Source organism: Giraffa tippelskirchi, chromosome 5 (genome assembly GCF_054371585.1).
Source record: "Giraffa tippelskirchi isolate mGirTip1 chromosome 5, T2T-mGirTip1v1.2.pri, whole genome shotgun sequence".
Taxonomy (NCBI): Eukaryota; Metazoa; Chordata; class Mammalia; order Artiodactyla; family Giraffidae; genus Giraffa; species Giraffa tippelskirchi.
In genome coordinates this window covers 103,698,803-103,725,215 of record NC_137279.1, presented here as the reverse complement: position 1 = coordinate 103,725,215, position 26,413 = coordinate 103,698,803, and the positions used below count along the sequence as shown (strand labels likewise).

The 26,413-nt window shown below is 38.6% G+C and overlaps 1 protein-coding gene across 13 annotated transcripts in view; it reads right to left on the bottom strand.

Annotated features, from left to right (window-relative positions):
- Positions 1 to 26,413, bottom strand: part of WARS2 (tryptophanyl tRNA synthetase 2, mitochondrial) — a 92,472-nt gene that overhangs the window by 28,316 nt on the left and 37,743 nt on the right. For 7 of the 13 annotated variants that reach the window (XR_014052532.1, XR_014052533.1, XM_081486142.1 and 4 more), the window contains one exon: positions 21,598 to 21,855. The exons of 2 other annotated variants lie outside the window; for them this stretch is intronic. Coding sequence is in view for 7 of the 11 variants with exons in the window: in XM_081486136.1 (XP_081342262.1) it covers positions 21,598 to 21,855 (258 nt within the window). In the remaining 4 variants the exon portion in view is untranslated. The remainder of the gene's footprint in view (positions 1 to 21,597; positions 21,856 to 26,413) is intronic. 4 more of the 13 variants (XR_014052534.1, XR_014052535.1, XM_081486139.1 and 1 more) reach the window with 1 other exon arrangement.

Below are 26,413 nucleotides of genomic sequence, written 5' to 3'. Positions count from 1 at the left end.
GGAAATGATATGCTTATGGAGGGCTTTGAAAAGATCTGACATGTTCCTGGGCCTCTGGCAAGGTTGTGCACAATCCCAGGAAAACAGTGAGAAAACCCCAATCTCTTACCTCTGGCTCCTCTTGAGGCCCTGTGTAAGCCCCTCAGCAAAGGGTTGAAATATAGGATCAAAGCATTTAGACATTTCTGCTCAATCATTGGTGGGCTCAGTGGTAAAGAATCTGCTTGTCAATGCAGGAGACACAAGTTTAATCCCTGGGTTGGGAAGATCCCCTGAAGAAGGAAATGGCAACCCACTCCAGTATTCTTGCCTGGGAAGTCCCATGGAGAGAGGAGCCTGGTGGACTACAGTCCATGGGGTCACAACGAGTTGGACATGACTAAACAACAACAACAACAAGCTCAATCTTTACCTGAACACTAAGCTAACCCAGAAGAGACTGTAGTGAGCACACAGGACTGTGAAGATGGACTTTACAGATTTGCTGCAGAAAAGTCAATCAGCAGACACAGCAACAACAACGAAATGAACCCTCGGTGGTGGGTAGAGAGCAGATTTCACTAGTGAATTCCTATAAACATTGAAAAAATTAATATCAATTCTTCATAATCTCTTCCAAAAAAATAAGAGAAGAGGGCACACTTCCTTACTCATTCTAGGAGGCCTGTATTACACTGAAACCAAAACCAGGCAAAGGCATTATAACAAAATAAACTATAGACCAATGACATAAATATAGATGCAAAAGCCCTCAACAAAACACTAGCAAATTAAATTCAGCAACATACATAAAGCATTACACAACATAATCAAGTGGGATTTATTCCAGAAATGCAAGCTTGCTTTAACACCCCCAAATCAATCAATGTAGTACTACACTAATTTAGAAAATGTAGTACTGGTATAAAGATAGAACATCACTGCGGATGGTGGTTGTAGCCATGAAATTAAAAGACACTTGCTCCTTGGAAGAAAAAATATGACTAACCTAGACAGCATACTAAACAGCAGAGACATTACTTTGCCAACAAAGATCCATCTAGTCAAAGCTATGGTTTTTTCCAGTAGTCATGTATGGACGTGAGAGTTGGACTATAAAGAAAGCTGAGCGCTGAAGAATTGATGCTTTTGAACTATAGTGTTAGAGAAGACTCAAGAGCCCCTTGGACTGCAGGGAGATCCAACCAGTCCATCCTAAAGGAAATCAGTCCTGAGCATTCATTGGAAGGACTGATGCTGAAGCTGAAACTCCAATATTTCAGCCACCTGATGTGAAAAACTGACTCACTGGAACAGACCCTGATGCTGGGAAAGATTGAGGGCAAGAGGAGAAGGGGATGACAGAGGATGAGATGGTTGGATGGCATCATCAACTCGATGGACATGAGTTAGAGTGGACTCCGGGAGTTGGCGATGGACAGGGAGGCCTAGTGTGCTGTGATTCATGGGGTCGCAAAGAGTCGGACACGACTGAACTGAACTGATGTGGGAAAGGAAAATTGTAAAAAGATTCTACAATACAGCACCACTTGTATCTTTTTTTTAAACCACACAATTAAAACTATTGTATATTGCTCATGGGATTGCACATGAAAACAGGTGTGACAAATTGGCTAGATTGATACAGGCCAAGTCCAAGATTTTGTTGTCTGGGGATAGAGAAAAGGGATGCAGGGAGGAGGGGTGAGAGGAGTGGGCAAGGAAAGAATGAAAGGATCCTTCAACTTTAATACAGGAGATTTAATACAGGAGATCAAGCAAATATGACAAAATGCCAACAATATTCATCCTTGGTGTTGGGAACATGAATGTCTGTTATACTATTTCCTGTGTTTTGCTGAATTTAAATTTTTTCAAAAACATTTAATTAACAAGTATAGCATCAGTCAGTCAGTTCAGTTGCTCAGTCATGTCCGACTCTTTGCGATCCCATGAATCGCAGCATGCCAGGCCTCCCTGTCCATCTAACTCCTGGAGTTTACCCAAACCCATGTCCATCGAGTTGGTGATGCCATCCAACCATCTCATCCTCTGTTGTCCCCTTCTCCTCCTGCCCTCAATCCTTCCCAGCATTAGGGTCTTTTCCAATGAGTCAACTCTTTGCATGAGGTAGCCAAAGTATTGGAGTTTCAGCTTCAACATCAGTCCTTCCAATGAATACCCAGGACTGATCTCCTTTAGGATGGACTGGTTGGATCTTCTTGCAGTCCAAGGGACTCTCAAGAGTCTTCTCCAACACCACAGTTCAAAAGCATCAATTCTTCAGCGCTCAGCTTTCTTCATCGTCCAACTCTCACATCCATACATGACCACTGGAAAAACCATAGCCTTGACTAGACGGACCTTTGTTGGCAAAGTAACGTCTCTGCTTTTAAATATGCTATCTAGGTTGGTCATAACCTTCCTTCCAAGGAGTAAGCGTCTTTTAATTTCATGGCTGCAATCACCATTAGCAGTGATTTTGGAGCCCAAAAAAATAAAGTCTGACAGCATGATACAAAAAAAAAATACAGTTGCTAGGTATTGATCAAATCCGTTCAAGCAATTATCTAATTCAATAAATCTTAGCTCAAACATCTAAGTGTCCCTTGGGATTTTACTATTTCCCATATAAATGTTATCTTCCCAGGAATCAGGTACTTTTAAGTTTTGGTTTGGGTACTTGTAAGACTGTTCAGACACAAATTTCCATTTATCGTTTTCTCTCAAAAACTAGCAATTTCATGCTGAGTTATCTTTATTAGACTCTTATCATCCCCATCACAAATCCCTTAACAGGGGCCTTGTTTGGGGATCTGATTTTAATTAAAAGAACTCTGATTTTAATTAAAAGAAAGTTTATCAATGATAAACTTTCATTCACTCTCTTCAACTGGTCTGCCTCCTGTTGGTACTTACATTTGCCAATGAATATCTATCTGTACACATTTGGATTTTTCTATACTTTTTTCTTAGTCCAATACTTCCAAAGCTAAATAAGTAGCTATTTAAGTCTACTCCAGACTAAAAAGTCACCCCTCTAAGTTCTATTGCTTAATTTACACATGTGTATGTGTAAACATATGTATTTTTTTTAATCTATAGCAGTATATTAGTCTGCTTTTTCTAGCTTATGTTGGGTAACAACCCTAAATAAGCAGCTCACAGCAATGGTCTCTTTTTCATTCATATCACATATTAGTAGCTGTAGGCTGGCATGTGTGTGTGTATGTGTGTGTGTGTGTGTGTGTGTGTGCACGCGCAAATGTACGTGCTCAGTCATGTCTGACTCTTTGTGACCCTATGGGCTGTAGCCCACCAGACTCTGCCTATACGATTTTCCAGGCAAGAATACTGGAGTGGGTTGCCATTTTCTCCTCCAAGAAATCTTCCCAACCCAGGGAACAAACTCGCGTCTCGTGTCTCCAGCTTTGGCAGGTGGATTCTTTAACACTGGTGCCACCTGGGAAGTTTACTCTGCTTTATTTACCTTCTCATTCCAGGACCTAAACTAAGTTAGGAGGAAGGAAAAAGAGCAAGAGAGTTAGAACAAACATGGAATGGCTTGTAAAGATTCTGCTTGGGCATGGTGTGTATCATGCTCACTCACTTTCCGTTGGCTAAAACAAGTCATGTGGACAAGCCCAACATCAGTGGAGTGTGACCAGATGTTTCTCCTATCTGATGCACTGACTGCTGGTCACATGGCAGTGGATGAGGACATATAACCCTCATAAAGTAATGGTTAGCAAACTGCTGCTCACAGTCCAAATCTGTGGTTCTAGATATGTTCACATATCTAGATTGAGATTTTTTGAAAGATCTCATAGAGAGATGTCTAGAAGATAGCGAGAAACACACCAAAAAAGTGTCTGAAGTTAGGAAGAAAGGTCAAGGATAGAAACAAAATTTGAGAGAAAATAGCTGAAAGTTATATAAGCAATTGAAACTTCACAAGGGCAGAATATATATAACAGATCGCTCTATCTACCTATCTACCTACCTACTTCAGGACAGAATTCTAGAGATTAAAGATGAATCAGTAAAGGAAACAAATGAACTATCAGAGTAGAAGAAAAATGAAGTTACTGCCTTAACATTGGGATCAAGAGAAAATCCTAAAAGGAATGAGGGAATCAATATATCAATGAATCAGAGCAGTAAAGAAGTATATAAGAAGAAAAGACTAAGGACAGGTAAATTAGAGGTCACATTGTGCTTCATTAAAAACCAACAAACAAACACTGAGTTGTGTTCTTTATTTTGTAATATACAACAAGTAAGTACAAAATATGTTTGTAAAAGATATCTCTCCCTACATATATTTGTTGCTGTTTTGATTGGGATAAATAATATTTAAACAAGGAAAAACATGAATTAAAAATAATTTAAAAACAAACAAAAATGATGGAAGTCTTAAATCATAAGATGATTTTCTATTCTTATTTTAAACTTTTTTATCTCTTGACTGAAATTCCCTAAAATTCTTGGCAGAAAAGATCTTGTCAGTCTAATTCAAAGCACTATCTCAGGCAAAGCTTCTTTTTTTAATACTTTCCTTGGAGTGGGGTCAACAGTTGCAACACTTGGTTTCACAGGGCTTCTTGCTGGTTTTACAAGAAGTTTAGGGAGCATGTTACATCAACATATCAAATAATTAGTTTACTGGCTAAATTTGTGAGCAGGTTGTTTTTTGGTTACATTGTGAATGGGTGACTCGAAGCTCACATGACATTTTCATGCCATATTTACTTTGCCTTTATCATTTTAAATGTCCAAAAGACAACTACATTGAACTATCTATAATGTTCTCACACAGTTCCATGGGTTTTTCTCTTTTTTCTTTTGACTTATACAACATCCTAAGTGCCTACTTATTATAAAAAATTTTTAATATTAAATAAACTTTAGTGAGGCATAATGTACAAACAGTAAGATGGACCCATTTTAGCTGCTCAGTCTTAGGAATTTTAATAAATCCATACACATGTGTAACCACCACACCAATCAAGATATAGAGCAGTTCAATGCCACCCAAATGTTTCTTCACACCACTTTGCAGTTAATTCTTCATCCCTTCCTCACCCTTGCTTCTGGAAACCACTGATCTGCTTTGCGTTATTATGGATTAGTTCTGTCTGTTCTAGAATATCAAATAAATGTTAGTATATAATATGAATTATTCTCTCGTAGGCTTCTCTCGGCATAATGTTTCTGCTATTCCTTCATATTGTTACATGCTCCTTTTCACTTTGAATAGCAGTCCATTGGCTGAATATTCTACAATCATTTATTTATTTGTTGATGGACATTTGTATTGTTTTTAGTTTGGGACTACTGCAAGCAAAAACTTTATGAACATTTATGTGATGGTTTAGTTACTAAGTTATGTCTGACTCTTGTGACCGCATGGACTGTAGCCTGCCTGGCTCCTCTGTCCATGGGATTCTCTAGGCAAGAATACTGGACTGAGGTGCCATTCCCTTCTCCAGGGGATCTTTCCAACCCAGGGATTGAACCTGGGTCTTCTGTACTGCAGACAGATTCTTTACCAACTGAGCTACAAGGGAAGCACAAGTCATTTTGTAGACAATGTTTTCATTTCTCTTGGGTAAATGCCTAGGGAATTACTGGGTCACATGATAAGTATATGTTTAATTTTATAGGAAACTGACTTTTTATACTCTTAATAGCAATGTATGAGCTCACATTGCTCTACATCCTCGCCAAAACTTAGCCGTATTAGTATTTTTTAATTTTAGTCATTCAAATGGGTAAAATGGTTTATAAAAAAGAGTCATTTATTTGGAAATTAAAATACCTATTTCTAAATAAATCACAGATCAGACAAGAAATAACAAACTAGAAATCATTTAAAAATGAGTTATGGTGAAAATATTACATATCATAACTTTGTGGATGCTGATAAAGCAGTTCAGTTCAGTTCAGTCACTCAGTCATGTCCGACTCTTTGAGAACCCATGAACCGAGGCACGCCAGGCCTCCCTGAATCCACGCAAATCCATGTCCATCGAGTCGGTGATGCCATCCAGCCATCTCATCCTCTGTTGTCCCCTTCTCCTCCTGCCCTCAATCTTTCCCAGCATCAGGGCCTTTTCCAATGAGTCAGCTCTTCGCATCAGATGGCCAAAGTATTGGAGTTTCAGTTTCAACATCCGTCCTTCCAATGAATACCCAGGACTGATCTCCTTTAGGATGGACTGGTTGGATCTCCTTGCAGTTCAAGGGACTCTCAAGAGTCTTCTCCAACACCACAGTTCAAAAGCATCAATTCTTCAGCGCTCAGCTTTCTTCACAGTCCAACTCTCACATCCATACATGACCATTGAAAAAACCATAGCCTTGACTAGACGGACTTTTGTTGGCAAAGTAATGTCTCTGCTTTTTAATATGCTATCTAGGTTGGTCATAACTTTCCTTCCAAGGAGTAAGCGTCTTTTAATTTCATGGCTGCAGTCATAATCAGCAGTGATTTTGGAACCCAGAAAACTAAAGTCAGCCATTGTATCCACTGTTTCCCCATCTATCTGCCATGAAGTGATGGGACCAGATGCCATGATCTTAGTTTTCTGAATGTTGAGCTTTAAGCCAACTTTTTCACTCTCCACTTTCACTTTCATCAAGAGGCTCTTTAGTTCTTCTTCCCTTTCTGCCATAAGGGTGGTGTCATCTGCATATCTGAGGTTATTGATATTTTCCTGGCAATCTTGATTCCAGCTTGTGTTTCCTCCAGCCCAGCGTTTCTCATGATGTACTCTGCATAGAAGTTAAATAAGCAGGGTGACAATATACAGCCTTCACGTACTCCTTTTCCTATTTGGAATTAGTTTGTTGTTCCATGTCCAGTTCTAACTGTTGCTTCCTGACCTGCATATAGATTTCTCAAGAGGCAGGTCAGGTGGTCTGGTAGTCCCATCTCTTTCAGAATTTTCCACAGTTTATTTGATCTACACAGTCAAAGGCTTTGGCATAGTCAATGAAGCAGAAATAGATGTTTTTCTGGAACTCTCTTGCTTTTTCAATGATCCATCGGATGTTGGCAAGTTGATCTCTGGTTCCTCTGCCTTTTCTAAAACCAGCTTGAACATCTGGAAGTTCAAGAACCCCATGAACAGTATGAAAAGGCAAAAAGATAGGACACTGAAAGAGGAACTCCCCAGGTCAGTAGTTGCCCACTTTTCTACTGGAAATCAGTGGAGAAATAACTACAGAAAGAATGAAGGGATGGAGCCAAAGCAAAAACAACACCCAGTTGTGAATGGGACTGGTGATAGAAGCAAGATTCGATGCTGTAAAGAGCAATATGGCATAGGAACCTGGAATGTTAGGTCCATGAGTCAGGGCAAATTGGAAGTAGTCAAACAGGAGATGACAAGAGTGAGCACTGACATTCTAGGAATCAGTGAACTAAGATGGACTGGAATGGGTGAATTTAACTCAGATGACCAGTATATCTACTATTGTGGGCAGGAATCCCTTAGAAGAAATGGAGTAGCCACCATAGTCAACAAAAGAGTCCGAAATGCAGCACTTGGATACAATCTCAAAAATGACAGAATGATCTCTGTTCATTTTCAAGGCAAACCATTCAATATCACGGTAATTCAAGTCTATGCCCCAACTAGTAATGCCGAAGAAGCTGAAGTTGAACAGTTCTATGAAGACCTACAAGACCTTCTAGAACTAACACCCCAAAAAGATGTCCTTTTCATTATAGGGGACTGGAATGTGAAAGTAGGAAGTCAAGAAACACCTGGAGTAACAGGCAAATGTGGCCTTGGAGTACAAAATGAAGCAGGGCAAAGGCTAACACAATTTTGAAAAGAGAACGCACTGGTCATAGCAAACACCCTCTTACAATAACACAAGAGAAGACTCTGCACATGGACATCACCAGATGGTCAACACCGAAATCAGATTGATTATATTCTTTGCAGCCAAAGATGGAGAAGCTCTATACAGTCAGCAAACACAATACCGGGAGCTGACTGTGGCTCAGATCATGAACTCCTTATTGCCAAATTCAGACTGAAATTGAAGAAAGTGGAGAAAACCATTAGACCATTCAGGTATGACCTAAATCAAATCCCTTATGACTATACAGTAGAAGTAAGAAATAGATTTAAAGGACTAGATCTGATAGACAGAATACCTGATGAACTATGGTTGGAGGTTCGTGACATTGTACAGGAGACAGGAATCAAGATCATCCCCAAGAAAAAGAAATGCAAAAAAGCAGAATGGTTGTCTGAGGAGGCCTTACAAATAGCTGTGAGAAGATGGGAAGTGAAAAGCAAAGGAGAAAAGGAAAGATATACTCATTTGAATGCAGAGTTCCAAAGAATAGCAAGGAGAGAGATAAGAAAGCCTTCCTCAGTGATCAATGCAAAGAAATAGAGGAAAACAATAGAATGGGAATGACTCGAGATCTCTTCAAGAAAATTACAGATACCAAGGGAACATTTCATGCAAAGATGGGCTCGATAAAGTACAGAAATGGTAGGGACCTAACAGAAGCAGAAGATATTAAGAAGAGGTGGCAAGAATACACAGAAGAATTGTACAAAAAGTTCTTCACGACCCAGACAATCACGATGGTGTGATCAATCACCTAGTGCCAGATATCCTGGAATGTGAAGTCAAGTAGGCCTTAGGAAGCATCACAACAAACAAAGCTAGTGGAGGTGATGGAATCCAGTTGAGCTATTTCAAATCCTAAAAGATGACGCTGTGAAAGTGTTGCCTTCAATATGCCAGCAAATATGGAAAATTCAGCAGTGGCCACAGGACTGGAAAAGGTTAGTTTTCATTCCTATCCCAAAGAAAGGCAATGCCAAAGAATGCTCAAACTACCACACAATTGCACTCATCTCACACTCTAGTAAAGTAATGCTTAAAATTCTCTAAGCCAGTCTTCAGCAATACGTGAACCGTGAACTTCCAGATAAAGCAGTACTTACAAGGAAATGAATATTTACATTTATATTAGAAAATAAGAATGGCTAAAATTATTGAGGTACACTTAATAAAAATAACAACAAAGTAATATCAAAGACAACGGAAGCAAGAGAGGAAACAACAAAACTAAGGAAATAGGAAAGAAAGATATAATAGCGCATGCATGCATGCTAAGTTTCTTCAGTCATGTCCGACTCTTTGTGACCCTAAAGACGGGAACCCTCCAGACTCCTTTGTCTGTGGGATTCTCCAGACTAGAATATTGGAGTGGACTGCCATGCCCTCCTCCTGGGAATCTTCCTGACCCAGGGATCAAACCCATGTCTCTTACATCTCCAGCAACGGGAGACGGGTTCTTTACCACTAGTGCCACCTGGGAAGCCCAAGATATGATAGAGTCTCACAAAACCAAATCTGTGCTCCAGAAAGATTAACAGAGTAGCCTCCAGCAAAAGTCATCAAGGGAAAAAAGGGAAGATGGGAATTTTAAGGAAAACAACTCATAAAAAGTGTTGCTAATCATAAAATGTCAGATTTCAAGGAAAAGTTAGAATTTTGGAAAATATGCATCCATTACATGTGCTAGACATCTTCCCAATACTTAAAGACACTTCTGATATGATCTGTGCTGATAATTTCAAATGTGTTTTTTTTTAAATAATGTAAATATAAACTGTCAAAATGTGTACAATCTAAAGATGGTAAGATTTATTTGTAGATAATACTTAAATGGGAAAAGCAAAACTTTAAAACATTTAGAAAATAATCATAAAGAATAGCTTTATGACATCAGGCTAGGGACCAGTTTCTTGAAAAGACAACCAGAAGCGCAAAACCATATAGGCAAAGCCTGAATTGACTGCATTAAAATGAACACTTCCATATAGTAAAAGACAGCATTTACAAATTTAAAAAGACAAGCCATAGACTGAAAAAAGGCAATGTAAAGCAGACAAAGGATTAATATTTAGGATATGTAAAGAAATAACTTCTACAAACAATAAAAAAATACAATTTTTTTAAGTGGGTAAAAGGGGTGAACAAGTAATTCACAGATGAAAACAAACTGTTTTAAACATAAAAAAATGCTTAACCTTACCAGTAATCAGGGAAATGCAAATTAAAACAATGAGATAAGATATTCCATCTTTTATAATGGCAAAAATAATGCCTAATTATACCAAATATTACCATAGACCAAAGGGAACTCTTGGTGGGAACGTAAGTTGGAATGCCATTTTGGAGAGCAATTTGGCAATATATTCTTTGGAATATTTTTTCCAGTAGTCATGTACGGATGTGAGAGTTGGGCAACAAAAAAAGCTGAGCGCCGAAGAATTGATGCTTTTGAACTGTGGTATTTGAGAAGACTCTTGAGAATTCCTTGGAGTGCAAGGAGATCAAACCAGTCAGTCCTAGAGGGAAACGGTCCTGAATATTCATTGGAAGGACTGATGCTGAAGCTGAAACTCCAATCCTTTGGCCACCTGATGCTAAGAAGTGACACATTGGAAAAGACCCTGATGCTGGGAAAGACTGAAGACAGGAGGAGAAGGGGATGACAGAGGATGAGATGGTTGGATGGCATCACCGACTTGATGGACATGAGCTTGAGCAAGCTGATGGACAGGGAAGCATGGCATGCTGCAGTCCATGGGGCCGCAAAGAGTCAGTCACTACTGAGTGACTGAACTGAACTGAGCCAGCAATAATTCACTAACATTGATGTCATATATCCTCATGATTCCACTCTTGGGTATGTACACCTAGAAAAGCCTTTCAGAGGTGAACAAAGAGCATATGCAAGTATGCTCACTATAGTATTATTCACAGTAACAAAAAGTTAGAAAAAGTCTAAATATCTTTTGCCAGGAAAATAACAATAGATTAAATAAATTGTGATAGAGCCAGACAATGGAATATCATACAGCTGTCAAAATGATTAAATCTCAAACACATAATTAATGCTGCATACAAAAATATAGATTCAGGAAGATATATGCAGCATGAGGCTATTTATGTAAAGTTCTAAAACATACAAAATAAATAATATGGATTGTTATGGCCAAACCATATGCAATAAAAATGTAAACAGGTACATGGGAATGATGAATATTAAATTCAGTATAGTGGTTCCCTCTGGGGAGGCTTTCAGAGGCGCACAAAAAGCATATGTAAGTATGCCCATTGTAATAATATTCACAGTAACAAAAAGTTGGAAAAAATCTAAATATCTTTAGCCAGGAAAATAACAATAGATGAATAAATTGTGATAGAGCCAGACAATGGAATATCATACAGCAGTCAAAATGATTAAATCTCCTGCCTGCAATGGGGGAGACCCAGGTTCAACCCCTGGGTTGGGAAGATCCCCTGGAGAAGAAAATGGCAACCCACTCCAGTATTCTTGCTTGGAGAATTCCATGGACAGAAGAGCCTGGTGGGCTACAGACCATGGTGTCACAAAGAGTCGGACATGACTTAGTGACTAACACTTTCACACACATTTTCTGGAGAGGCAGAAAGCAGAATGAGACTAGAGAGAGCTAAACAGTTTTGACTATACTTGTAATGTTTTATTTCTTAAAAAACAAAAACTGCATGCAGCAAGTATGCCAAAAGGTTAGCATTTCAAAAAGCAGCCGTCCGTACTCATACTCTTCTCAATGTTTGAAATATTTCTTGATAACAAACTCTTGTGAAAATATTTTGTCATTGGGAATAAAGAGAGGCACTGTCACTAATTTGATCTTCATCTTACAAATGCACTCCATCCTTAAATCAAGAAGCCTGGACTGGGGACAGTTCATGTGTGGTGAGGTAAGGTGAGAGAGAAAGTTAACATCTTTCAGGAATCATATGTATATGTCATTTTATTTAAATATCCTTATTATAGACATTATAAAGGGGGTTCAGAGAGCTTCAGTAACTTGCCCAGTATGTCACAGTGAGAAGAGATCACAGTGAGATTCAAACTGTATCTGGCTTCAGAATCCATACACATTGCCCTGATAGTAAAAAAGCTCTTATTGGAGGTGTAATTAACATATGACCTAACTCTGTGCTCCAGGATGAAAGCAACACAAATACTATAGCTTCTCATCAAATCACACATGAGTATAGATCTAGGCAAGGAAGTGGTACTAGCGGAAACCTTTTAGAGAAGGAAATAACATGAGAAGTTTGGGTATTTTAATAATTTTCCTAACTTCTCTTTATTATTTATTCCATGGGTCATTTAGAACCTCTGCCTCTCCCTGGAAACTCGAAGTGATGCCAATTTTACAAATAGATTCCTCAAGACCACTAACTTATACAGAGGTTTGTTTGCTTCCTTTCTGAGTTGAACGTATACCTGTTGTCAGTAGCCTAACAACTTGAGAGTTTACCAAATATAAATACATCCTTAAACATGCTTCCAAAATTATGAAGATAAATGAAAACACAAGAGATTCCCTCCCCTAGTTTAGGCTTTGGCTTTGTTTCTCTAAGACAAGCACCACGGGTCAGGTACAACTTTTGTTTGTATTCACTGAGCCAAGATTCGTGAGGTCAGTTCCGTTGGCCCTCATTTGGAAATTGGTTCCTTCATAGTCCCCCTTCCTGTATTACTATTATTGATTTTTGTTTCCTGGGAAACCAAACCTCGCTCTAATTAGAGAATGAGGCCACATTCTGAAGCTGCAGATTTCGTTCTTTGCCCTGGACTCTTCCCTGGACTGTTTCGGACCCTCTGTAACAGGAGGTCTGATGGTCAAAGTTGTCCTTTTCTCTTAGCCTTGGCAGAAAGCCAGTGCCTCAAGCTATGAACTCCAGCTTTTATCTTCCATCTGCAGGGTGACTCAATCCCAAGCAAAGTAACCACTAAAGATGTGGAGAGATGCACCTCAGAGACAGCTGTGGGAATCAGATTGGATCTGTACTCAAGCCTGCTAGAAATAAAAGACCACTGACTTTGGCATTCGGATGGAAAGCTCTGCCAAGCACACACACAGGCAGGCGTCTTCTCTCTCCCTCTCTCACTCACACACACACACATGCATGCACATAGGCACACCTTTTAGAGGAGAGGCTCTGAAAAATTCCCCACATATGGCAAACATATTTTAGGGGAAGCACCATGACTAGAGGCCAGTGGGAAAGAGAGAAAAAGAAAATAATGAGAAAAATCTTCAATAAGTCTCAATTGTTCCAGTCAGACTGCTGAGAAAGAATGCAAAGGACTGGAGATAAAAATAATCGATAAAATCAGCATCCCAACATAGCTAAATTCTTTCCCTATTTCAAACAATTACTAGAACTTACTCTGGTAGACAACAATGGTCTGGGGAACTGGTCTCTATATTTATCCATAAGTACTTTGCTTAACACAGTGGATGAACATGAAAAGAACACTTACATAATGTAAAAAAATATTTTTTTCTAACTCACAATTTCAAAATTCTTAATTTTACTTGCAAATAATTGTGTGTGTGCAAATGCAAGAATAACCAATTTTAACTGGCATTGGCTCCCAATACTTTGTTTTCTAAATTCCTATCATATTTTATGATCAACTAAATGCTTAAAAGCACTACCAAATTCCCAATATTAAAAAAACCCTTGCTATAATTACATAACTGATCTCTAATTTATCTGTTTTATAAGTTAAGAATTGATTTATCAAGTTTTCTCAAAATAAAACAAGAAAATATTCTAACTTTTGCTTTAAAGAATTATTGATAAAAGTTAATCAGATCATTTGAGCACAAAATAACTTGTGATAAAAAGTGGTGGAGTGGAAGAAACACTGACCTGATGTTCTCAGGGATCTTATGATTGAAGGGTTTTGTAGAAACTGAGTTTAGATTTTTGCCTTGAGGGTAGGAGAGAGGTGCTGGTTTATTTTAAGTAGAAAGAGCACATGGCTACAACGTGGGGAATGGACCGTCTACTGGTGAGACTGAGGCAGGAGTGAAAGGGTAATTGAGTAGTCCAGGGCCTGGAGGTCAACTCCGGCTCTGTACTGCCTCTCTGCCATCAGCTCCTGAGGCAAACGCATGGTGGGAGACAGAATAAAGTTCTCTCTCCAAGAGTACTCAACTTACAATGAAGTCACGTCTTGATAAACACACATTAAGTTGAAATATCCCAAGTCAAAAATACATACAATATACCTAATCTTCCCAACATCATAGCTTAACCATGCTCAGAACACTTACAATCAGCCCTGGTGGTGGTGGTGGTGGTTTAGCCGCTAAGTCGTGTCTGACTCTTGTGACCCCATGAACTGTAGCCCATCAGCCTCCTCTGTCCATGGGATTTACCAAGCAAGAATACCGGAGTGAATTGTCATTTCCTTCTCGAGGGGCTCTAACACAAAGCCTATAAAGTGTTGAATATCTCATGTAATTTATTGAGCACTGTACTCAAAGTAGAAAACAGATTGGTTATGTCTTGATCATTTACCCTGGTGATCTTCTGGCTGCCTTGGAGCTGCCCAGTATCACACAGAGTATCTTTCTACACATTATCAGCCTGGGAAAGATCAAAATCTAATTCAAAGTACAGTTTCTACTGAATGTATATAGCTTTCAAACCATCATAAGTTTAACCACTGTAAGTCAGAAACTGTCTATATAACTTGCAAAAGTAGTGCCTTAGGAAGAAAATTAAGGTTCATGTTTATGTCCAAAAAGGCTAATTTTATAGTGAATAAAAGAAAAGCTGATTAACATATTAAAGGCATGAAAAAAAGTGGTAGCAAAAAAACCAAAGTTTTAAATGAGGAAAGATTAACTTTACAGAAATAAAACGATCAACAAATCAAAGGCACGAAAAACAAGAGACTTAAGATCCATAATCAAATGTTATTTGTAGACCTTGGTTGGATCATTTCAATAAGTCAACTATAAAAGACATTTTGGGAGAACCAGCATAGTTTGAACATGGACTGGGTATTAGATGATAATATGGGGTTATCATTAACTTTGTTAAGTCTGATGACACTATTGTGGTTATGTAAGAAAACTTCCTGAGTTTATAGAAAGGCATGCTGAAATATTTACGACATGGAATGTCACTATGTGCAATATTTGCTATAAAATACTTCAACAAAGAAAACAACATGGGATCTTCCGTGGTAGTCCAGTGATTAGGAATCTGCCTTCCAATACAGGGGATGTGGGTTCAATCCCTGGTCCAGGAACTAAGATCCCACATGCCTCAGGGCAACTAAGCCTGCATACAGCAACTAAAAGCCTCTGTAGGCCACAATGAAGATCCAGCATAGCCAAATAAATAAATAAAATTGGCTAAGATAACCATGAAGAAGTATATTTAAAAAAATAAAAGAAAACAAAATTGGAGACAAATCACAAAATGTTAATAAATGACAGGGGTAAAGTATACTATTCTCCTACTCTTCTACATATATTTCAAGTTTTCTTCATTAAATATTTTAAACAGGAAAGAAAATCTGATACAATAACCAGTCTACCCATTGAGCTGTAATAATGTTGGTTGCCTGAGTTAAAGAAGGAAATGGCCCAGACCAAGCATGTCTTGAGGACAGAAAGATATCTGAGGAAGTCTTTCATACTGTCTTTGTGTGACAAATTGTGGAATATGGGCTGATGAGTACTCTTCTCAAATTTTACCTGGCAAACTATCGAAATTCCCTCAAGGGAGCTGAAGTCAGGGATGGTAGGAGGGGACCTGTGAGACAGTTTAGAGGCCACTGAGGAAATAGGCAGCACCAGTTGCTTCCACTCTCTGACCTAGAGCCACAACCAGATGGGGAACCAGAGAGCTCACTGTGTAACATAAAAAACCAAAGGGAAGGTGAATTTTATTATCCCTCACTTATGAAAGAGTTCTTACAAAGCTCCTCATATTGTGGGTTACTCTTTCAATTGCTATTTTGAACAACAAGTACCATGTGGAAGAAGATACCTCAATAACTGCAAATTTTTATGTATTTATGGAGATCACTGCCAAAAACCCTTTACAACAGAGAATATATTTAAAATAGAGTAGTTCCTTCTGGTGGAGAAGGCAATGGCACCCCACTCCAGTACTCTTGCCTGGAAAATCCCATGGATGGAGGAGGCTGGTAGGCTGCAGTCCATGGGGTCGCTAAGAGTCGGAGGCGACTGAGCAACTTCACTTTCACTTTTCACTTTCATGCACTGGAGAAGGAAATGGCAACCCACTCCAGTGATCTTGCCTGGAGAATCCCAGGGACGGGGAAGCCTGGTGGGCTGCTGTCTATGGGGTCGCACAGAGTAGGACACGACTGAAGTGACTTAGCAGCAGCAACAGCAGTTCCTTCTGGGGCTACGAGCTCAAAGTACAAGTATTGGATGCAGTTGCACATAAGCCTTTAATTTTAAAAGTTGCTTCAAAAAGCAGTCTGACAAGTGGCTACTTTGTGGAGATTAGACATTTTTACCTACAAGAATTATGAAAATAGAATATAATTTTTAAAATTTATACAACCACTATGGAGACCAGTATGGAGATTTCTTTCAAAACACCAGGAATAAGACTACCATATGATCCAACAATACTACTACTGGGCATATACTCTGCTGCTACTGCAGCTAAGTCGCTTCAGTCGTGTCCAACTCTGTGCAACCCCATAGACAGCAGCCCACCAGGCTCCGCTGCCCCTGGGATTCTCCAGGCAAGAATACTGGAGTGGGTTGCCATTTCCTTCTCCAGTGCATGAAAGGGAAAAGTGAAAGTGAAGTCGCTCAGTCGTGTCCGACTCTTAGCGACCCCATGGACTGTAGCCTACCAGGCTCCTCCGTCCATGGGATTTTCCAAGCAAGAGTACTGGAGTGGCATATACCCTGAGGAAACCATAACTGAAAAGGACACAGGTATCCCCATGCTCACTGCAGCACTGTTTACAATAGCTAGGATAGGGAAGCAACCTAGATGTCCACTGACAGATGAATGGATAAACAAGTTGTAGTACATATACACAATGGAATATTACTCAGCTATAAAAAAGAGCATATTTAAATCAGTTCTAATAAGGTGGATTAAACTAGAGCCATTATACAGAGTGAAGTAAATAAGAAAGAAAAAAATGAATGTCATATATTAACATGTATATATGGAATCTATATATACATATATTGACATGTATATATGATCTCTGTTCATTTCCAAGACAAACCACTGAATGTCACGGTGATCCAAGTCTATGCCCCAACCAGTAATGCTGAAGAAGCTGAAGTTGAACGGTTCTGTGAAGACATACAAGACCTTCTAGAACTAACACCCCCAAAAGATGTCCTTTTCATTATAGGGGACTGGAATGTGAAAGTAGGAAGTCAAGAAACACCTGGAGTAACAAGCAAATTTGGCCTTGGAGTACAAAATGAAGCAGGGCAAAGGCTAACACAATTTTGAAAAGAGAACGCACTGGTCATATTAAACACCCTCTTCCAACAACACAAAAGAAGACTCTACACATGGGCATCACCAGATGGTCAATATTGAAATCAGACTGATTATATTCTTTGCAGCCAAAGATGGAGAAGCTTTATACAGTCAGCAAAAACAAGACCAGGAGCTGACTGTGGCTCAGATCATGAACTCCTTATTGCCAAATTCAGACTGAAATTGAAGAAAGTAGGGAAAACCACTAAGACCATTCAGGTATGACCTAAATCAAATCCCTAACGATTATACAGTGGAAGTGACAAATAGATTTAAGGGATTAGATCTGACAGACAAGAGTGTCTGATGAACTATGGATGGAGGTTCATGACATTGTACAGGAGACAGGGAGCAAGACCATCCCCAAGAAAAAGAAATGCAAAAAAGCAAAATGGCTGTCTGAGGAGGCCTCACAAATAGCTATGAAAAGAAGAGAAGCAAAAAGCAAACGAGAAAAGGAAAGATATACCCATTTGAATGCAGAGTTCCAAAGAATAGCAAGGAGAGATAAGAAAGTCTTCCTCAGTGATCAATACAAAGAAATAGAGGAAAACAATAGAATGGGAAAGACTAGAGATCTCTTCAAGAAAATTACAGATACCAAGGGAACATTTCATGCAAAGATGGGCACAATAAAGGACAGAAATGGTATGGACCTAACAGAAGCAAAAGATATTAAGAAGAGGTGGCAAGAATACACAGAAGAACTGTCCAAAAAAGATCTTCATGACCGAGATAATCACGATGGTGTGATCACTCACCTAGAGCCAGACATCCTGGAATGTGAAGTCAAGTGGGCCTTAGGACGCATCACAACAAACAAAGCTAGTGGAGGTCATGGAATCCAGTTGAGCTATTTCAAATCCTAAAAGATGATGCTGTGAAAGTGCTGCACTCAATAAGCCAGGAAATATGGAAAACTCAGCAGTGGCCACAGGACTGGAAAAGGTCAGTTTTCACTCAAATCCCTAAGAAAGGCAATGCCAAAAAATGCTCAAACTACCGCACAATTGTACTCATCTCACAAGCTAGTAAAGTAATGCTGAAAATTCTCCAAGCCAGGCTTCAACAATACATGAACCATGAACTTCCAGATGTTCAAGCTGGTTTTAGAAAAGGCAGAGGAACCAGAGATCAACTTGCAAACATCTGCTGGATCATCAAAAAAGCAAGAGAGTTCCAGAAAAACATCTATTTCTGCTTTATTGACTATGCCAAAGCTTTTGACTGTGTGGATCACAACAAACTGGAAAATTCTGAAAGAGATGGGAATACCAGACCACCTGAACTGCCTCTTGAGAAACCTGCATGCAGGTCAGGAAGCAACAGTTAGAACGGGACATGGAACAACAGACTGGTTCCAAATAGGAAAAGGATTACGTCAAGCCTGTATATTGTCACTCTGCTTATTTAACTTATATACAGAGTACATCATGAGAAATGCCAGGCTGGATGAAGCACAAGCTGGAATCAAGATTGCTGGGAGAAATATCAATAACCTCAGATATGCAGATGATACCACCCTTATGGCAGAAAGCGAAGAAGAACTAAAGAGCCTCTTGATGAAAGTGAAAGAGGAGAGTGAAAAACCTGGCTTAAAGCTCAACATTCAAAAAACTAAGATCATGGCATCTGGTCCCATCACTTCATGGCAAATAGATAAAGAAACAGTGGAAACAGTGGCAGACTTTACTTTTTTGGGCTCCAAAATCACTGCACATGATGACTGCAGCCATGAAATTACAAGATGTTTACTCCTTGGGAGAAAAGTTATGACCAACCTAGATAGCATATTAAAAAGCAGAGACATAACTTTGCCAACAAAGGTTCATCTAGTCAAGGCTGTGGTTTTTCCAGTAGTCATGTATGGATGTGAGAGTTGGACTATAAAGAAAGCTGAGTGCTGAAGAATTGATGCTTTTGAACTGTGGTTTTGGAGAAGACTCTTGAGAGTCCCTTGAACTGCAAGGAGATCCAACCAGTCCATCTTAAAGGAGATCAGTCCTGGGTGTTCATTGGAAGGACTGATGTTGAAGCTGAAACTTCAATACTTTGGCCACCTGATGCGAAGAGCTGACTCATTGGAAAAGATCCTGATGCTGGGAAAAATTGAGGGAAGGAGGAGAAGGGGGCAACAGAGGGTGAGATGGCTGGATGGCATCATCAACTCGATGGACATGGGTTTTGGTGGACTCCGGAAGTTGGTGATGGACAGAGAGGCCTGGCGTGCTGCGGTTCATGGGGTAACAAAAAGTCAGACACGACTGAGTGACTGAACTGAACTGATGGAATCTAGAAAGACAGTACTGATGATCTTACTTGCAGGGCAGCAAAGGAGACTCAGACTTAAAGAATAGACTTTTAGACACAGTGGGGAAGGACAGGGTGGGATGATTTGAGACAGTAGCATTGAAACATATGCAACACCATATGCAAAATAAATAACCAGTGGGAATTTGCTGTATGACACAGGGAACCCAAAGTCAGTGCTTTGTGACAACCTAGAGGTGTGGGATGGGGAGGTAGGTAAGAGGGAGGTTCAAGAGGGAGGGGACATATGTATACCTATGGTCCATTCATGTTGATTCATGGCAGAAACCATCAAAGTATTATAAAGTAATTATCTTCTAATTAAAAATAAATTCTTTAATAAAAGAGTATCACATAAGGATCAAAAGAGAGCTTATATCAAAAACAGCTAAGACGGAGTGAAGATGGTATGCCTTGGAAAATGTATTAGGTGACTCAAAAATTGGCTCTGATAATTATAATGTGAGAGAGGGGTGTGAAGAATTTGGATAGACATTGCCTCATGAAATGTGAGAGGCACCATCTTTTCAGAGAAAAGGTAGGAATGCTTCCAAGGTAGGACAACCAAGAGGGTGAGACATCTAAGGACAGCTACTATGAAGAAGATAAGTCCTATGGAACAAGGACCTGGAGGCTAAGAGTGATGCACAACCAATACCTTCAAGTATTGGAATAGCAGTTATGTGGAAGACAGAGTTTATTTATTATGTATTTTCAGAGAGAAGTTAAATGAGTGGCTGAAAATTACAGGAAGGCAGATGTTTGCTCAACATAAGCAAGTTCTTGATAACAATTAGATCTGTCTGAGATTCAATCTGAAAAGTCATACATAAAGAAAGTCTTCCTGACCAACTGTGAAAAAGGAAATTGAGGTAAATTGTCTTTAAGTCATCTTAATGATTAGATTCTATTATTCTTTCAGATTATCTCTAAGCTGGCAACAAGTTTAAGTTGATAACTGCATTTATTTTTTTGAAGATATTCTTCTCATTCATTACATATTTTTAAATGGTTGCTGTGTGTGAATCATTACATTAAGTTCTATGGGTGATTAAATATGCATAAAAATAATGAGTGTCAGAAGTTTATGATCAAGAAAGGAGTTGTACACATGTATAACACGTACCACACTTGCATACATGTTAAATTATGCCAAAACATGTATAACATACCATTCCTTTGCTGGGGCTTGTCATCAGGTTAAAGGAAACATGTAATGTAAAGCATGATTCGGTTAAAACTCTCATCTTCTTTGCTAGGGAGTCTCTTAAGTGCTCTGTCTCTAGGCCAGGTTATCTGCCTGTGCAAGAGCAAACTGATTCATTCATAGTAAAGATATGAGTCAAATATTCTGGCTTTGTTCTGAGGCCTTTCTTGGCTTGGACTCAAGACACTGGACATAGTCTTCCAATTTCCCATCTAGCTCTTTCAAATCTTCTCAAAAGTTATTATACAAAGAATGAACAACAGGAATTATCCAACAGACCTTCCAAATGCAATACCCAGCAAAGCAACATTGGAGTTACGTAAAACCGTCAGTTGCTAAATTCTATCCCAGGAAACTAGTCAACAGCATGAATTCATCAGTTTGAATGCAACCCAATATAGAAACAATTCTTGAGTTAGAAGTAATAATAGGATGCAATTTTTTGGTATATGAAGCATTATAAACTTACCAAGTACAGTTGAGGAAAAACTGAAAATATTATTGCATTATAAATAATACTCAATAATAAGAACACAGGGAAAAATGAAAATAAACAGTTACATTTGATGAAGTCACCTTTGAATGGTCAAAAAAAAAAAATCACAAACAGGAGCTATATAAACCACTGAATTTTTTCCTCAAATAATCTGAAAATAAAAGTTTTCTCAGTTCTAATCTGAGAAGCTGACCTGAGATTGCTGGAAAAGGATGCTCTTCTCTGGGTTTATGCCACAAGCGAGAAGAGCAGCAGTCATGTCCAAGATGCTCTGCCGGAGGATGGCTGGGTCTTGGGGGACAGTGATGGAATGTAGGTCAACAATACTGTACAGCACAGAGTCATGCTCGTCCTGTAACCTCACCCAGCTCTCAATGGCTCCCAGATAGTTGCCAAGGTGGGGGATTCCTGTAGGCTGAATGCCCGAGAATATTCGCTTCACAGCATCTTTCTGGAACAAAGGAGAACAAACAAAATTGCTTTTGAATCAGAATCCATGAATCTGATGCCCTTGTTACCATAGCTATGATTGCTACTCTCATTTGTTTTTTTTTAATGAAATCTGACAGTCATCATCCTTATGTATTTATTTTGTTCCTACTTGGTGCAAAGCACTATGTTAGGTGCTATTAGGGGACAGAAGATGATAATATATTTTTTTTTTCTTTTTGCACTCAATACCTTACAAATGCAAAGGCACGTAGGAAAAGGTCTGTATCTCCAATCTAATTGGAGATAGAAGATATGCTTATGATAATAAACGGAACAATACAACATGACAACACAGTCATAACCAGTTTGGAAAGATAAATAGTGGGGTACAGGCAGGAATTCCCAAGAGCAAAAGATGACTGTGGTTCTGGTGGTCATTAAAGACTTCAGACATAGAAGTGAAATTTCACTTGAGGTTAAAGGGGCTCCAAGGGTTTGTTATGACATGATTCACTCATTGTGCAAGTAAGGCAATGAAGGCCATAGCGTTAGGGCTAAAGGTTACTGCTACTTAATTCGGTTTTCTTTAAAAATAATTGCTGATATAATTCAATGTGCAGAATCTTGGGTTAAAATTTAGGAAACCTATACTTCATTTCTGATATTACTTCTTGAGAAAGTTATTTCACATTTTCATGTTTTGGTTTCCTTTAACTTTTGATAAAATCATACTTGTTTTTTTTTATTTCTTCAAAAGAAGATTTTAATTTTGCATAATTTTTAAATTATAAGATCATTTTTGACATGCTTTTCCACTGACCTAATTTGCTGTTCCTGAAGTCACAATAGGAAGTGAGAAAAAAAATGTGCCTCTGTATTTGAAAGATTTTGAATGCAAAAAAAATTTTCTTTGCCATACCACGTGGCTTGTGGGATCTTAGTTCCCCAACCAGGGATTGAACCTGTGCCCCCCTGTGGTGGAAGCATGGAGTCCTAACCACTGGACTGCCAGGGAATTCCCCTGCAAATTTTTTTCAAAAAATATTTTCTGTCCCTAATACAGAGTGAAAAAATACCATGTTTCCTTTTAATCATTTTGCATTCTATAGTGAAAAACCAAAAATGAATGTATATCAATAAATGTGCTATAACAAAAAGGCTCTGAAAAAATAAAATGCATCCTTATCATTTTTACAATAGTAAAAATATAACTAATAATAGCCATAATTTACTGGACAACTACTATGTTGCTGGCATTTATGCTCCGTGCTTTATATGCATTAATGTATTTATCCCTTATAATACACAATATGGTACGCATATGATTACCTCCAATTTGCAGACGAGAAAACTGACGTTCAGAGATATTAAGATATTGACCATGGTCATACAACTCATACATGAGACTGAAATTTCAACCCAAGTAGCACTGACTTCAGAGCTCATGAATGCTCCTTCCACTGGCTATCATGTTTTGCTTAGCCACCAACTATTAAAACTTTTTACATTCATTGCATTATTTTGCAACTTTTCTGTTGCCAAAAAAAAAAAAAAGTTATGGGTGAAAAAGAATATTCTTATGTTTACTTGTGTACAAGTTTCTCTAGTGTACACAGTTAGGAGCTGAAGTGCTGGGTCATATGGCTCAGCCAGTAAAGAATCTGTTTGCAATGCAGGAGATCTGGGTTTGATCCCTGGATTGGGAAGATCCCCTGGAGAAGGGAAAGGCTACCCACTCCAGTATTCTGGCCTAGAGAATTCCATGGACTCTATAGCCCATGGGGTCGCAAAGAGTCGGACATGACTGAGCGATTTTCACTTCACATCACTTCAAGGTATGCATTCAGTTCAGTTCAGTCGCTCAGTCATGTCGGACTATTTGCAACCCCATGGACTGCAGCACACCAGGCTTCCCTGTCCATCACCAACTCCTGGAGCTTAATCAAACTCATGTCCATCTAGTCAGTGATGCCATCCAACCATCTCATCCTCTGTCATCCCCTTCTCCTCCCACCTTCAATCTTTCCCAGCATCAGGGTCTTCTCTAGTGAGTCAGTTCTTCAAGGTATGCATATGTATTTTCAATTGTACTACAGTGTGCTAAACTGTTCCTAAGTATGCAGCTTCGACCACCAATTCCTGTTGGTCCACTTCCTCACCAACACTTTGCCAGTAGTTTTCATTTTAACTAACTGGTGATATAAGGTAGACTCTCATTACAGTTTAATTGCATTTCTTTGATTACTTATTAGAGAAGCTGAGAACTCTTATGGTTATTGCTATTTTAATAACCATATTGCTCTCCCCTGTGGAGAGCCTATTCAGGTTATTTTGCCTATTTTTTTGAAGTTGGAAAATGTTTTTATTGATTTAAAAACTTTTGTATATTCTGGATCCTACTATTTTGTCAGTTACGTGTATGGCCAATATATTCTCTCACTGTGTGGCTATTTGCTTTTTTGTTATCTTTTGATAAAGAGATGTTCCTAAATTTACCAAATATATAATCTTGACTACAGATTTTTATATCATAGAACAAATCTTCCAAAACCCCAAGTTTATGAAGATATGTGTATACATATATAAAATATATATGTATGTGCATGCTTTTAAGTTTTATCTTTCACATTTAAGTCTGTATCAATTTGGAGATTTCTACATATGGTGTGAGGCAAGCATCTGCTTTATTTTCTTTCCATTTTCTTTTTCCTTGTGTGGATACCTAATTATTCTAGCACCATTTATTGAAAAGATTGTCTTTCCCCACTGCTCTAGAATGCTATTTCAGCATAAATCAAATATCTCATGTCTGAGTCTGTATCTGGTCTTTCTATTCTGTCTCATTGGTTCACTGGTCTCTTTGTCTATTCCTGTACCAGTATTACAGTTGTCTTTTTAATAAGTCTTGGGGCCTGGTGGAGCAAGTCTTTCTGCCTTATCTTCAATAGTATCTAACCCACCCTTGGTCTTTTACACTTCTCAATGCATTTTAGAGTCATCTTGTCAAGTTCCAAGAGAAAAAAAACCTGTTGGGATTTTTGATTGGGATTACATTGAGTCCATAGATTGCTTTGGGGAGAACCAACATCTTTATAATATTGGGTCCTCCAATCTTGAAAACCATACAGCAAAAGAGAATTAATGTAAAACATGATGACTATAGCTGATAACACTGTGTTGTATAATTGAAATTTGCTAAGCAAGTAGAACTTAAATGTTCTCCCTCTCACACACACAGACAAATATGTAAGGTGTTGGTTGTGGTAATAATTAACGAGATGGGGGATCTTTTTTCCCTTAATTTATTTACTTTTACTTGAAGAATAGTTACAATATTGTGTTGGTTTCTGCCATATATCAACATGGATCAGCCATAGCTATACATATGTCCCCTCCCTCAAGAGCCTCCCTCCCATCTCCCACCCCATCCCACTCCTTTAGATTATCACAGAGCCAGAAGGGGGGATCTTTGCACAATATATATCAGATTACCATGGTATATGTGCACTTTAAATATCTTACAATCTATTTGTTGATATACATCAACAAAGCTGATATTTTTAAAAAAAGAATGTAACATTTACCACAGACTTTATATATAACATTAGCTCCTAAGAGCCAATCTACTTCAGATATGTGAGTGCCAAGACTACTTAAATTTTGCCCTTTCCTTTTCCCTAGAATTTCAAATCCTACAAATACAGTCTATTTTCCTCATATCTGCTTATTTTCCTCTTTATTCTTCAGATGACAGCTATAAAATAGAATGCTACATCATAGTTCCATGATCCAGAATTGTGCTTGATCCAAGCACTCAGGAGACCTAAAAGATTTGTGGCTCTGAGAATATGAAAAATACCTTTTAAGTAACTGAGAACAAATATGATTTTGCACTTAGAATCATACACATGTACACACACACACACACAAGGCCCTCAAGGACTAACTCCTGAAATCATAATTTAGAGACATTATTTTAAAAACAGTTGGTAGATGAGAACTGAGGCTGAAAGACAGAGGTGGGGGTTGGAGAGGGAGAAGGGGAGAAAGAAAAGAAAGGGAGAGAGAAGAGTTAGCATAGAATAAGTAACTGTCAGTGAAGCTTTCTCTAGTACCTTAGGACTGTAGTAAGCCCTGGGTTCCTGATATGGGAATAAGTTAAGGAGCTTTTGGTGAGGTTAAAAATGATTAATGGGCTTTAGGGACTGATTGATGAAGAGACAAAGCAAAGCAGAAAAACAAGCTTTGAACTTAATAAATGGAAAGGAAAAAAAAAAAAATACCATCCAGAAATGCTTGACCTAGGATGAAGGACTAGGAATATCACGCTGGGAAAAAAAAAAAAAAAGAATATTTCCACACAAATTCCTCCATGTTCAGGAATTATCCCCCAGGACAAATGGAGACACTAATTCTTGAGAAAACTAGAAGAGAAAAGCACTAGAGGACAGACTGTGGGAAAAAAAAAGAATTGTGACCAGTGGGAATGAACTAGACATGATCTAATACATCTTTTTCATTCTCTAGTTTCTGTGATTCTATACATCCAGGCAGAGGGAATGATGTTATCAAGAAGT